Source organism: Vombatus ursinus, unplaced genomic scaffold (genome assembly GCF_900497805.2).
Source record: "Vombatus ursinus unplaced genomic scaffold, bare-nosed wombat genome assembly UNPS02014770.1, whole genome shotgun sequence".
Classification (NCBI taxonomy): Eukaryota; Metazoa; Chordata; class Mammalia; order Diprotodontia; family Vombatidae; genus Vombatus; species Vombatus ursinus.
In genome coordinates this window covers 26,854,495-26,871,029 of record NW_020954548.1, presented here as the reverse complement: position 1 = coordinate 26,871,029, position 16,535 = coordinate 26,854,495, and the positions used below count along the sequence as shown (strand labels likewise).

General features: G+C 38.4%; 1 protein-coding gene across 3 annotated transcripts in view; it reads right to left on the bottom strand.

The window, feature by feature from the left end:
* GLIS3 (GLIS family zinc finger 3) overlaps window positions 1–16,535 on the bottom strand; it is a 589,608-nt gene that overhangs the window by 58,444 nt on the left and 514,629 nt on the right. Inside the window, exon 9 of one of the 3 annotated variants that reach the window (XM_027862990.1) lies at window positions 1,296–1,380. The exons of the other annotated variants lie outside the window; for them this stretch is intronic. Within the exon in view, the coding sequence (XP_027718791.1) occupies window positions 1,320–1,380 (61 nt within the window). The 3' untranslated portion in view covers window positions 1,296–1,319. Of the gene's footprint in view, window positions 1–1,295; window positions 1,381–16,535 lie in introns of those variants that run through there. 3 annotated transcript variants of the gene reach the window in all.

Here is a 16,535-nt window from a genome sequence, read left to right as displayed (position 1 = left end):
TCTATCTATCTATCTATCTATCTATCTATCTATCTATCTATCTATCTGTCTGTCTATCCATATCAGGGAAAAAAAAAACAACCTTTCTACCACACCTCTGAGAAAGAGATCTACAATGAGCAGGAACCCACTCTGCCCTGGAGCAGCCTGAAGATTTTATTTGCAAGAAGTCTAATTCTGTCTCCTTTCAACTTTGACCCACTTCTCTACTTTGCTCTGGGACCAAACAGAACAAGTCTAGTCTTTATATGTGACAGCCCTTCAAATACTTGAAGACAGCCATTATCTCTCCCTAAAGTCTTAGAGGAATGAGTCTGAAATCAGAAGACCTGGGTTCAAATCCCAACATTAATGCAACTTGGGCGTCCTTCAACCGATGCCTTAACCTCCTTGGCTCCCAGTTTCTTCATCTGTAAAAATAGAGAAGTTGGACTGTGTGGCCCCCAATGTTCCTTCCGCATATAGGTCACAATCCTATAAGTCTATTCTTTTCTCCAGGTTAACAATCTCTGGGTCTTCTCATTGGTTCTTAATGGTCATGGTCCAACCAGGAGAAATGTTCATGTTTGATCTACCTGTCTCACATTCACATACCTATCTCACATAAGCACATTCCATGAATCTGAAGATAGCTCTTTGGAATGCTTTTCTTTATGAAGTATATATTTTATTTGGTTTTGTTTTTGCTGGATGTTGGAACAGTGTTCACTGCAAATAATACACCAAATATCCCTTGGATGATGCCAAAATTTATAAGTGAGTATCCCTAATTCTTGGTTGTGAGAAAGCTATAAAATGATGCCTTCACAGTAGGCTGAACTTTATTATTACCACCACAAAGTTTTCAAGAAAGAAAAAAAAATAAAGGATTTTTATTAAGTTGGGCAGTGACAGGATCTGGCCGGGACAAAGTGTTCTACAGGAGTACTCCCTCAGAAGTCAAAGGGGGCAAGCTGTGCATGAAGAAAACACTGCAATCAATGACCAAAGCTTGAAGGCCCTTTTTTTTTCTGGTAAATGCCAAAATGCAGCCGAGGAGACATGGAAGTTTTTTTTTTTTTCCCTTTTCTTCTGTGGAAATGAAAAGGATAGGGGGTGGGGAACCCTGGTTATGTCAGCAAAATGAATTATGCAAGGCAAACTTTCACCAAGAGCCTGAGCTGTCTGAAATTTCTTCACTGTGAAATTGGCTGCCACTGGGTTGTTTGTGCGTTTCAGAATCTCATGTGATGGGAGAGAGGGAAGAGAAGTCTGATTCTGCCAACTTCTCACCAGACAGAAAAGAATCTCTTATTCGGGGTGCTCCTCAGTGTTTGATGTCAGAATTCTGGCTGTGATATCATTACTCCAAGGGAGGCAAGGCAAGGTTGATTTGGATTCCTGTGGGGAAGGGGAAAGCTTGCTTCATTCTCTTATAATGATCATGCTGATGAAAATAGTGACACATTACTATAATGCTTCGATGTTTACACCATGCTTTGCTTCGTAGCAACCTTGTGAGGTTGGTAGCAAGGGTAATGCTATCCTTGTTTTACAGATGAGTAAATCGAGGCTCAGAGAGTTGAAATGACAGATCCAAGGCCTCACAAGTAGTTATTATTAGAGGTTTATCCAGCCCTCATGAATAGTATGGCCTTGATTGCCTCCAGATGGAATCCAATAAGTTTTGACTGTTGTAAAATTAAGTATAGCCTCAAAGAATGACTTTTTTTTCCTAATGAGGTCAGTTGACATTCCTTACTTTGGCCACTGGCCATGGCCTACTTGCTATACCCCATTTATACTCATTTCAAATCCTCTCAATAAACATGTATTAAGTACCAACTGTGTGAGGTACTGTGCAGATGTTAGGGATATAAAGAGAAAAATGAAAAGCTATGTATAACTTTAAGGATATTCCATTCTACTATGTCATATGCAGATGAGTAGATATGAGAAAATTTGATACATTTATATAAAATTAATTAAGGAAGGAAGGAAAGGCTTCTCAAAGAAGGTGGCATTTGAGTTGATTTCTGAGGGACAGCAAGGTTAGTAAGAAGCATACAAAAATGCACAAAAGCAAAAGATGAAATGCTGAGTTTGAGGAACAGCAATTGGGCCAATTAAGCTGGCATACAGAGAGTATGAAAGGAAATAATATTAATTAAGTCCAGAAAGATAGGTTGGGGACTATGAAGGCCTTTAAATATCAAGGTGGAGAATATATATTCTTTTCCTAGAGTCAATAAGGAACCACTGAGGAATTCTAAGCAAGGAAGTGATATGGTCAGATATGTTTTTTCTTAGAAAGATTATTTTGACAGCAGAGTGGAGGATGGATTAAAAAGAAGATATGATTGAGGCCAGGAAACAAATTAGGGAGCAACAGTGTAGGTGAGAAGAGATGAGTGCCTGAACTAGGGTGAGCAAATAGAAAGGGACAAATGTGAGAGATGCTATGGAGGTAGAATCTTTCACCTCCCTACAAAGTTAATGGGAAAATTGGACAAAGAAATGAAGAAAGTCCTTCCATTCAAAAAACCTAGAGCTAGGTTTTTGATGGATTATTGAAAAATAAATTGGAGATCCCAATTTGTTTTGCAAACGAAAGGCTTTCATGATTTTCAAGACTGTTTACATTCAATTCAGTGTTTTATTATCAGGAGAAAAATCACAGTTGAAAAATGTGCCAGTTAGGTTAAGGCAAGAATTCAACTTGAAAAAAGCAACCAAAGACCACTGTATGACCTGAAGGTTGAGAAGAGTCAGTAGGGTAGAAAAAAAAAAACAAACAAACTTACCAAATCTAAATCTTTTTACAATGTCTCAAAATGCAAATATGTGAGTCACTTGAAGACATCACTGCCAAATAAATTCAAAATAACTTCAAATAAGTTACTCATGTAGTGTATAGTCAGGTGCCTTTAGAATGCATTGCCAGAAGAGACCACAGAGGTAAATATGAAATGTAAATTTTAAAAGGAGCTGGTTGAGTGATGTTTTGGCCAATAATAACATGTGTAAGTATGATAGAGTCAATAAAATTCTAATCCTGAGGATGCTGTGTAATCACTACAGTAACCACAAAGGAATTTTCTACACCCTCTCTCATGAATAGGACTCAGCAACTTAGGGGAGATGGGAGGAAGGGAAAGAGAGAGAGAGAAAGAGAAAGAGAGAAAGTTTTGACTCATTTGATGAACCATAAACTGAAAATCTAGAGACAGCGTGGTATATTGGATAGAATGAGACAGACCTAGCTTTAACTCTTACCTCTTGATCCTTACTAGCCGAACCCAAAGACAAAGTCATTTAATCTCTATAAAGGCCTGTCTACTCAATTAGAGATGGGTTATAAATAATTTGCCTTGGTGGAGGGTGTTCCAACACTGGCAGTTTCCTATAATAACCAAAGCACAGTTCTTTTTCATATTCACATACCCTGAAAGTCTGTGGCTGGAAATGGGCTATCCAAACAGATGGACTGATAGAATATAAAGTTCATTTGACATGTCTTAAACTCTTAGAACATGAAATGTTTTGTAGAGGAATGTAAAGAGGGATTCCAGTATTTGAGAAAAGCTCCCAAAACAATGCCTGACACAAGTAACATCTCATAGTAACCCCAGATCAACTTAAGGGGAGTTCAACTCTGTGTATGTTGTATGTGGAGGGAGGCCTCAGGACAAGAGCCCTGGGACATTCTGAGGTCACTGTTGGAAAGAGACCAAGGCAGTGCTGCTGCACCGAGGAGGGGCTTACCTGAGGTGTGGTCCTAGATTAGGGGTGGAGAGAGAAAGAGGACCATTAATCAATCGAAATAATAATCAACAAGTATTTATTAAGTACTTGTTATGAGTGTGATAGGGGCTGAGACGCAAAGACAAAAGTAAAAGAATCCCTGTCCTCAAAAGTTTAGTTTTCTATTTTAATGAATAGTTCTTACTAACCAATAATGGCAATTATAATAATGACTAATAATAGTAATACCAACAACAATAGCTAACATTTATATAGCACTTACTATATGCCAGTCACTAGACTAATTAACATATTATTATTTAGTATGTTATGAAATGTATTATTTAATAATAATGGCTAACGTTTATATAGTGTTTGCTATGTGCCAGGCACTGTGCTCAGTGCTTTACAATTATTATTTCATTTGATCCTCACAACAACCCTGGGAGGTGAGTGGTATTAATATTTCTATTTTATAGATGAGGAAACTGAGGCAAATAGTTGTTTCTACCTCCTGAGGGAGTATGAATGCTGTCAGTGGCCTCTAAATTTTGGGAGCTCTGAGGCAAAGCCCCTCATTGCTTCACTCTAGTTAAAAACCTAGGAACCTAGGCACTCCATAAATGTTTGTTGTCATTGGATAATGATACATTCTAAATGACTTGACCAGCCTTTCTTGGTGCCATATTTCATTGCTACTCAGATATCTCACTGCCAGACATCTTTCTGAAGAAATGACTTTGGTCACAAGAAGAACTCTCCATAATGTGTGTCCTCAGCTGCATCAGCTTCATTTTATATTAGAAGAGAAGGTTGATGAGGACAGAGACCTTTTGCCTCCTCAGCTTAATTTTCTTAACCAAAGAAGCAAATGTTGGTTATCTTTGGGAAAGGAAGTGAAGTTCCTGCTAGCCTCCATTTCTTCTCAGCATTGATGAACAGAGATGTTCACTCCCTTAATGAAAAAGAGATACAGCCTCTTAGCCAAGTCTCCCAACTGTCCCCACAGAGAGGAAATGGCTGTGTTAATTTCAAAAACGCATTGTTAAAGGCTTTTAGTATAGGCTTTCATACAACCAGCCTGTTTCATGCCAGATACAAGGAGCTTTGTAATATGTGAACATTAGATGTCTCAACTCAGGCTGGGACCACTTGTGGGCTTATGCTTTGGAAGGCTGGCTCTGGGTTATTTGCTGTTTCACAGAAAGCATATGAAAAGAGCATTCTCAAATAATCAAATAATGCCCTGGTTGTACTATATATTGCCTCACGCTAACAATCCCTTAGTTTAGGTTAAGAAAAAAAAAAAGAGGAATTCCATTTTACCTCAAACTTTCCTTTCTAATATCATGACTCACTTTCCTGACTGAAAATAGAGGGGGATTAAGAAAACATCATCCTGGGATTAATAGAAGGTGGATTTGTTTGGAATTCAGGAACAAAATAAATGAGGTTGATTGGGATTTGGGCAGCAAGGGGAAATGACCTCTTTGGAACTTAAAAAAGCAAATCTTTCTTGGTGACAACCACTTGCACTGATCTGCCATTTGTGGTTGCAACTAGTCTTCAAATGAAGCATTAATCATGTTTTTAGAAGGGAAAATATACAGGAAAAAATGATGTTAAGAAAGTCATGTACCAAGACTCAAAATTGTGTTCAGTGACAGGCTGTGCATTCAGATATCACCACTTTCTGATTCCCCATGAATGATAATAACAAAACTCTTATGTTTATGTAATGCTTTTAGGTTTACCAAGCACCCTGCATATATTATCTCTTCACAATAGCCCTGTGAGTGAGGCGATATTATTATCACCATTTTACTGAGGAGAGAAAGCTAAGGGGGGGAGGGCAGAGCCAAGATGGTGGAGTGAAAGCAGTGACTTGCTTGAGCTCTCTCCCAAACCCCTCCAAATACCTGTTAAAAAATGTCTCTAAACAAATTCTAAAGCAGCAGAACCCACAAAAAGGCAGAGTGAAACAAATCTCCAGCCCAAGACAACCTAAATGGTTGATCAGAAAAGTATATCACACCCGGTGGGGAGAAGAGCACAGTGCGGCGTGGGCACGCAGGCCACAGCAGTGACCCTGGAACAGGCCTCAGAGGACTGAATCATGGGCAGCTGTGGCGGTTTCCAGACTTCTCAACCCAGGAACACCAAAGACAACTTAGAAGGTCAGTGGGAAAAGTCTATGACTGCGGTGAGAAAGGAGCTAGGTCTCAGCCGCAAGTCCCAAGCGTGGCCTCTGGGACAGCAGCTGCCTCCTGAGCTCCCGGCCCACAGATTGAGGGGGAATCAAGTGACTGATCAGAGGGGGATTGCAGGGATATCTCTGCCAGTGCTGAGGCAGGAATCTCTTGCTTGGCCCGTGCTTGGATCTGGGTCACAGTTCTGAGGGATGGTCCTGGGGCGAGGAGGAGCGCTGGTGTGGTGGAGCTTGTTGTGTGGTGGAAAGGAAACACCTTGCCCCTTATCATACCACCTTGGAAGAACTGAAAATTTACAGATCCCTAGAACTATCTCTGAAAACAGCTGTACAAACCCCCAAAGTTTGGGACAGTACATTCTCCGCACTGGAAACAGACTCTTACCTTAACAAAGAGTTTAAAACTCAATTCATTGACCAGGATCATGAGTAAGCAGCACAAAAAGAGTCAGACTATATTATCTTACTTTGGTGACAAAGAAGATCAAAACATACAACCAGAAGAAGACAACAAAGTCAAAGCTCTTACATCCAAAGCCTCCAAGAAAAATATGAATTAGTCTCAGGCCTTGGAAGAGCTCAAAAGGAATTTTGAGGAGCAGGTAAGAAAAGTAGAGGAAAAACTGGGAAGAAAAATGAGAGTGATGTAAGAAAATCATGAAAAACAAGTTAACAGCTTGCTAAAGGAGACCGCCCCCCCAAAAAAAAATACTGAAGAAAGCTAAGGCAAAATTAAGGATAAATGACCTGACCAATCTTACACAGGTGGTAAGTGACTGATGCAAAATTCAAACTTACGTCTTTCTGACTCTAAGTCCAGGGCTCTCTCCTACATTGCCTAACTGCCTCATCAAGTAACAAATGGAGTAATTATTGGAGGAGAATGTACATGATGAAGGAGCTGGGGTAGGAAGTATGATTCTACTTAAGCTCATCCACCACCTTATTCAAGAACCAGTTTGGCTTGGATCTCTGGCCAAGGTGACTACTCCCCCTCTGTCCAGGTATAATTCTTCATTCATTTCACTGCCTTTGTCTTTCAAGGGTGGAATAGGCTGGTCAATAATTTTCTCTTATTCATAAGAAATTTTAATGGTCCTCCTTAGCCCTCACTCTAAGTAGAATGGATACGTGTAACAGAAGAGACAAAATTCATTCATTAAGAGAACGTATTGACCTGACCAATGTTTGTAGTCTTAGATGAAGTGTAGCTTTGTTCTATATTAACCAAATGGGTCACTTTGAAGAAACAATGACTTTTGTGGGCCACTCTCCATGGAAACTAGCATTGCTTTGTGAAAGAGCAGGTCCTATGGGCTGCTGTGTGAGGCGAATGTCTTAGGAAAGCAGCTTAATTCCTCTCATACAGAAAGCTCTCCAACTCAAATAGAGATAATGATGATCATTATTATTTTGCCATTAACCAATCACTGACAGTAAAAGGCATAGAATAGGCAATAACATGAATTCTAATAAATAGGCTTTAAAAAAAAAAAGCTACGAGAGGCTCACTTTTTAAAAACTGCTTTTGTCGTTTTTCCCCATGATCAAATAACCCTTCTATGGTTATTCTTTAGTATCAAATAGTCAATTTTTAGTCTATTATTTGGGTCTTTAGAAGAGTCATGATGATAAATATGTCATTTTTCAATTAGGAAACTATAACATGTAGGTGGTAATGGGTGCCTCCCTAGACAGCCTGAACAAAGCCTTCGGGTGCTCACAAGGTGATGCACAGCCATTCTGACTTTCCTTCGAAGACATCCTATGTGGCAAGGCAACCAAGAAGGGGTTTGATTTCCAGAGTTTTCTAGTTTCAATTTCTAGTCTCCAAAAAAAAAAAACAAAAAACTTTCCCCACCTCTATTTGTGCTCTACTTCTCAACGTAGAATCAAGAAAGGGAATAGTTTTAATAGAGAAGCAGAGCAATGTACTGGATAGAGTGACCAGTTTAGGAGCCAAGAAGGCTCAGGTTCAAGTTTTTTCTCTAATATGTGCTGTTCTGTGACCCTGGACAAGTCACTTAACTTCTCAGGGCTCTAGGAGACTAAGTCTGTAAGATGCAGAGAAGGTGCCAACCTGCATTGATAGAGGGAGTTTCCTTTTCTGAGAGTTCCATATACTAATAAAATAACATGTCTAATCCCTATCTTCCCCCTGACCCATATGTAAGTATGTATGCATGTATGTATGTGTCTATACACACATATCTCATATTTGCGTAGCTAGTGACTATATGTATGTCCATGCATACATACATATGCTAGAGACCTATATATGGGATGGAGATGTGCGTTTATATGTGTGTGTTGGCATACATACACACATATATGTATGCATATTCACACACATATACATATCTCTATATTGTATATTGGTGCCTAATGTGTATATGTATATACACATGTATATATATATATATATATATAATATGTATAAATATATTATAAATATCTTAGAACAGTGCCTGGCACACGGTAAGTCTCATATAAATGTATATTTTTATTATTGATATAACACATATATAGATATATACACATATGTATAATCTACACATAGATACCAAATATGTATGTATGTATGTATGTACATACGTATGTATGTGTACAGCTAAGTGGTGCAGTGGATAGAGTGTGAGGACTACAGACAAGAAGACTTGAGTTCAATTCCAGCCTCAGATACTTGCTGCCTATGTGATCTTGGGCAAGTTACTCAGCCTCTATTTGTTTCCTCAACTGTGGGAATAATATGTTGTATGGATGAAAAAAAATAGACAACATTTGTAAATCACCTGACACAGAACAGAAACTGTATAAATGCTAGCTATTATTATGTATATACATGTCATCTTAGACACAAGATACATATATAGACATGCATGCATATATGTACATATAGACACATGTGTATCTGTATGTAGGAGAAATATATTATTTTTACATATATGCATAAATATAGATCTCATACAAGGCATTCCAAAAGTCTTAGTGCTAGTTCAGGTTTAAGTCTGAAACTATACTAAGACTTTTGGAATTATACACACACATATATACACATACATATACATGCATGTAGATGTGTATATGTATATGTGTGTATATATTATAAAACCTAGTGACTGTTCAAGCACTTGGCAGCTCATAACTGGTTAAACATTCTTTGAGGGTCCTAAGGGCCCCAAATGCCTCTCTGGATCTGTACAACAAGGAAACAAAGTCAAACCTATCCTCCCACACTCTCTAACTGCCCCACAAAGTTGTCCAATTCTCTTCTCTAAATGTCTACCTATCACACAGCCTGGTTTTGAGAAAAGTGCAAACCGTCAAGCATTACAGAAATGTAACGAACAATTATCATTGTTTGATTTTTCAGCCCTGGCTGGGATGTGTGGGGACCAGCTGGAACATTGATGTTTTTCAAGTTTTTTCAAGTCTCCCTCCTTTCCACTACCTGCCTGCTTCCAGGGCTCCTGTTGGATGGGAAATGGAATGTAAGAGAGAACTGAAGAACAGATTCCCAAAATGAGGCTAGCCCTCATTTTGGGAAGATCTTTAGCACAAAAAGCTGGATGAACATTGTCGATTGTCATGGCATCATTATAGATTTTAAAACCGGAAAAGACTTTAGAGACAAAAAAAAAAAAAATCCTCTCATTTTACAGATGAAGAAGTTGAGTCCAAGAGAAGGAAGTGATTAGCCCAAGGACATAAAGTAGAAAAACGGTTATTCAAAACTGGGCCTTTTGATTCTAGGGTCCAGGGTGCTAAGTCACAGTTTTGTTTTCTGTCATTGAAACTTACTTATTTGTTTCTTACTACAAATAAACAACTGTGCGAGGTGTGTTGGGGGACACAAAGAAGTATTTTAAGGCATGATCCTTGCCCTTAGGAAACTTATGATCTATTTGGGAGAGTGAGCAAGCCACAGATATCTACAAAATCAAAACCAAAAGTAAATGCTAAATGAATGTTATGAGCTTATAGTAGGGTAAGATTGGTATCATTTGATCTAGTTAAAAGAAAATTTTAGAGGCAGAGAAGAGATTGAAATGGGTCTATGAGAAAGAGTAAGATTCAGATTGGCCTGAAAGGATAGGGTGGTGGTTCCAGCTTCTAGAGGTCCTTGAATGCCAGGCAAAGGGCTGACAATATCACTTGGTAAGCAACATGGAGGTGTTAAAATTAGGGGAAGGGCAGAAAAATGGCATGGGTAAAATATAGACAAATGGACAGATATACACACATAGATGTTGCAGAAGTTTCAACCTCCAATGAAAGAGAGAGTTTCCTCATCTGGGAATTCCTTATATCCATGAAATCATAGCTCAAGCCCCTTTTTCTATGCTTATATTGTATCCCTTGACTATTCTCTAAACTCAAGAAACCATAGGTTTTGGAATTAGAGGGCCTGAAGTAAAAATATTCTGGCTCAGGGACTTACTGTATGACCTAAAGGAATGTCTCTGGACCTCAGTTTCTTCATTTGCAAAATGAGAGGGTTCACCTAGATTACCTCTAAGTTCTAATTCAGCTCCAGACCTATGATTCTAAGTCCCTTTAGTGGTAGGGATTATATCTTATCCAATCCTGCACATGTCCCTGAAACACCTCATAATGCTCTTTAACAGGCATTAAACAGGCATTTAATAAACATTTGTTGTATCGTATGGCATTTTAGGTGGGGGGAAGAAGAGGTTAAGACATTATGCATGTTAAGGGCTGGAGGGGATGACTGCACAGAGGAATAGGTGAGAAAGGATGTTGGGAAGGTGAATAAAAACTAAGGTCTGTTTTTCTGTCCCTGGTATCTATCAAAGGGACTTCACATTTCCAACTCTCTCTTTAGAAATGGGACGCCTATGAAATGCAGCAAAGTATACACACAGAAAGGTGGAGAAAGGCACAGAAACGGAAGAAACCACATGTCAGTGTGCCCAGAGTGATGTAGTAATGCCCCATTTGAAACATTAATGGATAATGAATGAAAACCAGCCAGAATTGCCAGGTGTTGCCCTCAATGAGGGCTTAAAGAAATGGAATCCTTTCTCTGGTGCGAATACTTTGATGAATTTCTCGTTATTCTCCCTAACGTCTCCTCTAGTTATTTCAGGTTCAATGTTTTTCTTCTTTCAAGCTAGACTGTATATTCCTGAGGGAGACACTGTGCCCTTTTTTCTTCGATAATCCACAGGTAGTTCAGTATTGCCATAATAAGAGCTGACATTTATATAGTACTTTAGGGCTTATAAAGTACTTTACCTACATTATCACATTTTATCCTTATAACAATCCCATGAGGGAAGTACCACAGGTATTATTTTCATTATTTTACAGATGAGGACACTGAGGCTTGGAAAACTTAGCTTGAATGACTTGTCCATAGTCAAACACCTGGAAATGTCAGAAATGGGATTCAAATTCAAGTTACTCCCAACATGAAAGAATAAATGAATGATATGGTGATGAAATGCTTACATACACAACATTTAACACAACTTGAGTTCAAATTCCACTTGACCAGGCCCCTTGCTCTTTCCAAAGAGCAACTGGATGAATGCATGAATGCTCAAGTTCCTTACTAGCAGTAAGTGAAAAGCATGGGAAGCCTCTTGTCTGGAATCACAGAATTTCAGACTTCAGAAGTCATCTGGTCTAACCTATACCCAAGATAAACTCCCCTGCACAGAGTGATTCTCTATTAATCCTCTGTTTGAAGACTCTAATGGAGTCTTCAAATTTTCAAAACCATTATCTTCCCAAGAAGCTCATTCCATTTTTGAACAATTCTAACAGGTAGCAAGTTTTCCCTCACAGAACCTCCTTCTCCCATAGCCTTCTCTTCTAAGGCTAAGCATCTCTAGTTCCTTTAAATGATCATCATATGGCATGGTCTCCAGTTCCCTCCACGTTTTGGCCACTCTCCTCTGAATGTACTCCAGTTTGTCAATGTCCTTTCCAAAATAAGTTCCTGCTGTAGTAGTCACTAGATGGAGGGCCCTATGTATAACAGAAAAAGACTGTTTTATTCTCACAGACTTGACATTCTTTCAGACAAGATGCATACACATGCCCATAAACTGGTAACTTGCCATCTGACCCAATGCAGTCTAATTACATCTTCTTGAAGCCTGACTTTCTTCCATATGAAAAATAAGAATTTGGTGACTATTCTTACTTTCTACAACCAGACTAATATACTGTGGTGCACAACCAGTTAATGGCCTACCAACATTCTGACTTTCATCAGTGATAAATGAAAAGTCATACTGGCTTATCCATTCTGACATGTAAAAAGGTATCATTTACCACAATAAATTTGAATCAGTATTAAATGATAGAGAAGAATACCACTTAAATCAACTAAATGATGTGTCATTATGATCATCTTAAAAGATAAAGATGGAACCTCATCAAACAAAGAGAATTTGCTTTTATTTTAACACAGTATCAAAGATCTTGACTCTAACCAAAGGTGAACCTTTCATGACTTCTTACTATGACTCAGACCTTTTTATTAACAAGTTCTAGCTAAGCAAATGATGAATAAATAGCCCCCAAACAGGAAAAATGCCAATTTCCTGCTTAAAAATTGCAAAGTGTGATAAACCCATTTCCGTTAAGAAAACTGCTTTAGTTTTTGCTGGGGAATTTCCCAGATAAACACAGAGTAAGAGTCATTAAGCCAAATGCTTCATGTAGGCAAATTTCCTCTTACTCTTTGCATGCGGAGAAATAATACAAACACACTTAATAATTCAATCCTATTTTATGTTCTCCTTCCCCAAAGCCTAATGAAGTAGAAGTGACCTGCCCAACTCAACATGGCTGACAAAAAGGATACAATTCATCCAGCTGTGCCATTGTTGCTGAGGACGACCCTCGGTGGAGACTTTACAATTCCTTGATACAAATCCTCCTCCTTCTTCTCCTCCACCCTGTTCTCACTCCTATTAACACTCCTTTGGCACTTGCAATCACTTCATAGCTTCCTCTCTCACTCAAACAGGAATCATTTGTCCAATTAAGTGTTGCCTGACTTAGATACTAAGCTGTAAGAGGGTGGACACTGTCTGTCTTATTCACTTGATAAAGCGTATCACATTCACTCATCCACTCATTCATTTATTTAACAAGAATGTACTAAGCTTGTGCTCTGCTCTAGGTGCTGGGCATACAAAGACAAAATAAAAATGGCCCAGCCCTCAAGGAAATTATATTCTATTATGAGAAAATAATATGTAAACTAATATACTATATAATTCGAGAAGGGAGAAAGTACTAATAATCAAAAAGATCAGGAAAAGGTTCCTATATCAGTTGGCACCTGAGCTGTACCTTGAAAAAAGCTAAGCATTCTGAGAGTTGGAGGTGAGGCAGGCATCCATTCCATGGAATGCCTGGTTTAGAGAATAATAGTTTGGCTGGAAGGGGGAGTGAATAAAGTAGAGATGCAAATTAGGTGATTTGTAAATGCACCTATTTACATTGTAATGTACTGGTGCTGACATGTTTTAATTACTTTTCATCTGAAAAAAGATGTGTGTAAAACTGATGGTAATACCTCTTGGTGTTTCTTTTGGAGAAATAAGTAAGCCTAGAATAGAGAGGATCTCTAGGAAGAGTAACAAATAAGAATTATTTCTCCCCCAGGCTTCTGAGGATATCAATCAGCAGCTTATCCAAGTGACCAAGAAGTGGATGTAATAGCTGCCTAAATTTTTGCACAGCCATAAAGGAGACGAGGAAATTGTTCAACTCTTGTCATCTTCTAAGGATCATTATGGCTACTGATAATAAGATGAAATGGAGCAATGGAAAATTTAGATTGATCATCACTGAACTCCATAAGGTTGCTGAAAAGAGTTCACAGTGAAGCCAAATGCAAAGAGATGATTAAGAAGGAAAAAAAAAACCTGTGGCTAATGCCATTTACGATAGAGCTGAAAATGAACTCCCTTGTGACAAGAAGTTACGTTTGCCTCAACTTACAAGAATGTATGGGATATCTTCCAAGATTTCTTTTCTTCATTGCCTAGGATTTAGAGTATGGCTATCATTTGCAGACCCCTAATGACAGATATTGTAAGAAGTTGTTAAATGAAACAGGGTTCCTTCACCCTTCACCCTGAAGCAGCTCCATAAATGTTTTTGAAGATGTGGACAAGAAATTGAGAGATTTTAAATATATGGTTTGTTGTTGTTTTTAATACAGCATGTTTCCTCCTATCTCCCCCAAGAAGATTCCTAAGACATGTTAACATAACCATGCCATAGAGAGAATGGTACAAAGAAGAAGCAAGATCCTCTGTTCAGAGGATGCTGGAACTAAAGCCAGAAGGAACCTCAGATGCCACTGAATGCAAACCCCTGCCCCATATTGTTCAGATGAGGAAACTGAAGCACAAGGAGATGAAGTGTACATACAAGTTGAATAAGTAGCAAAGCATTAGTAGTTGGCATTGCCATTCAGGTCCTCAGACTAGAGCCAGCACTACCTGTGGAACTACCAAGCATTCCTTTGAAATTAGTTGCTAATCAGTCAATCACTTAAGCTGTCAAATGATATGGAGAGTCTGCTTATAAAAGTGGTGTTCCCAGAATCCACCTATGCCCAAGGGAGAATGGACTAGCAGTGAGTTCAACTAGGGATGGGTGGAGGGTCCAGCACAAGGCTTTTGTTTTCATGTCCTAGACCTATGTGGTAGTCTGGCAAAACCTATGGATCCTTTCTCAGAATAATATTTTTAAATGCATAAAACAAAATACATAGAATTATAAAGGAAACCGATTATATTGAAATACAGTTTTAAGAGTTCATTAACACCAGGTTAAGAACCTCTGGTGTAGTGCAATAGCCACTTTGTCTCTCATACCAATCAGTTAGTCACTCAGTAAACATTTATTAAGCACCTACTATGTACCATTGTCAGCTAGATAGTGCAGTAGATAAAGTGCCAGGCCTAGAGTCAATAGAACTCATCTTCCTGAGTGCAGATTTGGTCTTGGACACTTACTAGTTGCGTGACCCTGGGCAAATCATTTAACCCTGTTTGCCTCAGTTTTCTCATCTGTAAAATCAGCTGGAGGAGAAAATGGTAAACCACTCCAGGATCTTTGCCAAGAAAACCCCAAATGGGGTCACAAAGAGTCAGACATGACTGAAATAACTAAACAACGATTATGTACCACACATTGTACTAAGTGCTGGGGATACAAAAATGCAAATAAAAACAAAGTCCTTGAAACCATGCCTTGGAGATTTTAATACTTTTATCTCCAGAATGTCTACCTTGTCCTGATTGGTGCCTGCCTCATCCTGCCCACTACTTAGACTACCCTGCTCTTGACTTCTAAACATCTATAAAATGAAGGAATTTGATGAGATGGCCTCTGAGGTCTCTTCAGGCTTTAGATATATAATCTAAGTTTTATAGTTCTATAACCATCCCAAAGGATCCAATCCCTTGGTAATCTCCTTAAATTCCATGGGTTTAACTGTCATCTCTATGCAAGTAACTCCTAGACTCCATATATCCCCAGTCTCTCCTCTGAGTTTCTGTCCCTTATTACCAAATTGACTATGGCACATTTCAAACTAGATGTACTGGCAACGTCATAACCCAACATGTCTAAAAATGAACTTATTGACTTTTTCCTTGAACTCTCATCTCATCTAGTCTTCCTTATTTCTGCCTCAGTCACACACAACTCTCTTGGTCTACCAGATTCCTAATCTTGGCATTATCCTGGTCTTCTCACTTTCCCTTGCCCCACATATCCACTCAGTTGCTAAAGCTTGCCATTTCTACTTTTATGACATCTTTTGCATTTGAACCTTTCTTTCTATTCATATAGCTATTCTTGGTTCATGTATTTTTCATCTCTAACTAAGATTATTGCAATGACTTTCTTTTGGGTGTCCTTGCTTCTCAAATCTCTCACCATTCTTCTCCATTCTCTAGATGGTATGTACATGATTTTCCTTAATTTCAGATCTGACAGGTGACTCTCTTACTCAGTCATCTCCAATTCTTCTCTTTTGCCTCCAGATTAAAATATGAACTCCTCTCTTTAGCTTTTATAACCCAACACAACCTTCCCCACAACTATTTTGTGTCAGGCATGGTGTTAAGAGGTAGGGATACAAAGAAAGGTAAAAGATCATCCCTAAACTTGAGGAACTTTCAGTCTAATGGAGAAGATAACATACAAACAAATATGTACAAGTGGACTACATAAAAGATAAACTGCTTCCTAAGAAAAAAATCCTTTAGACCAGATGGATTCACAAATAAATTCTACCAAATATTTAAAGAATAATTAATTCCAATAGCATATAAACTATTTGGAAAAATAGGAAAATAGTTCTATCCGATTCATTTTATGATGCAAATATGATGCTGAACCTAAATAAGGAAGAGCAAAAACAGAGAAAGAAAACTATAGAGCAATTTTCCTAGTGAATATTGATACAAAACTTTTAAATAAAATACTAGCGAAGAGATTATAGCAATATATCACAAAGATCATACACTATGACCTGGTGGGATTTATACCAGGAATGCAGTGCTGTTTCAATATTGTGAAAACTATCAGCATGAGT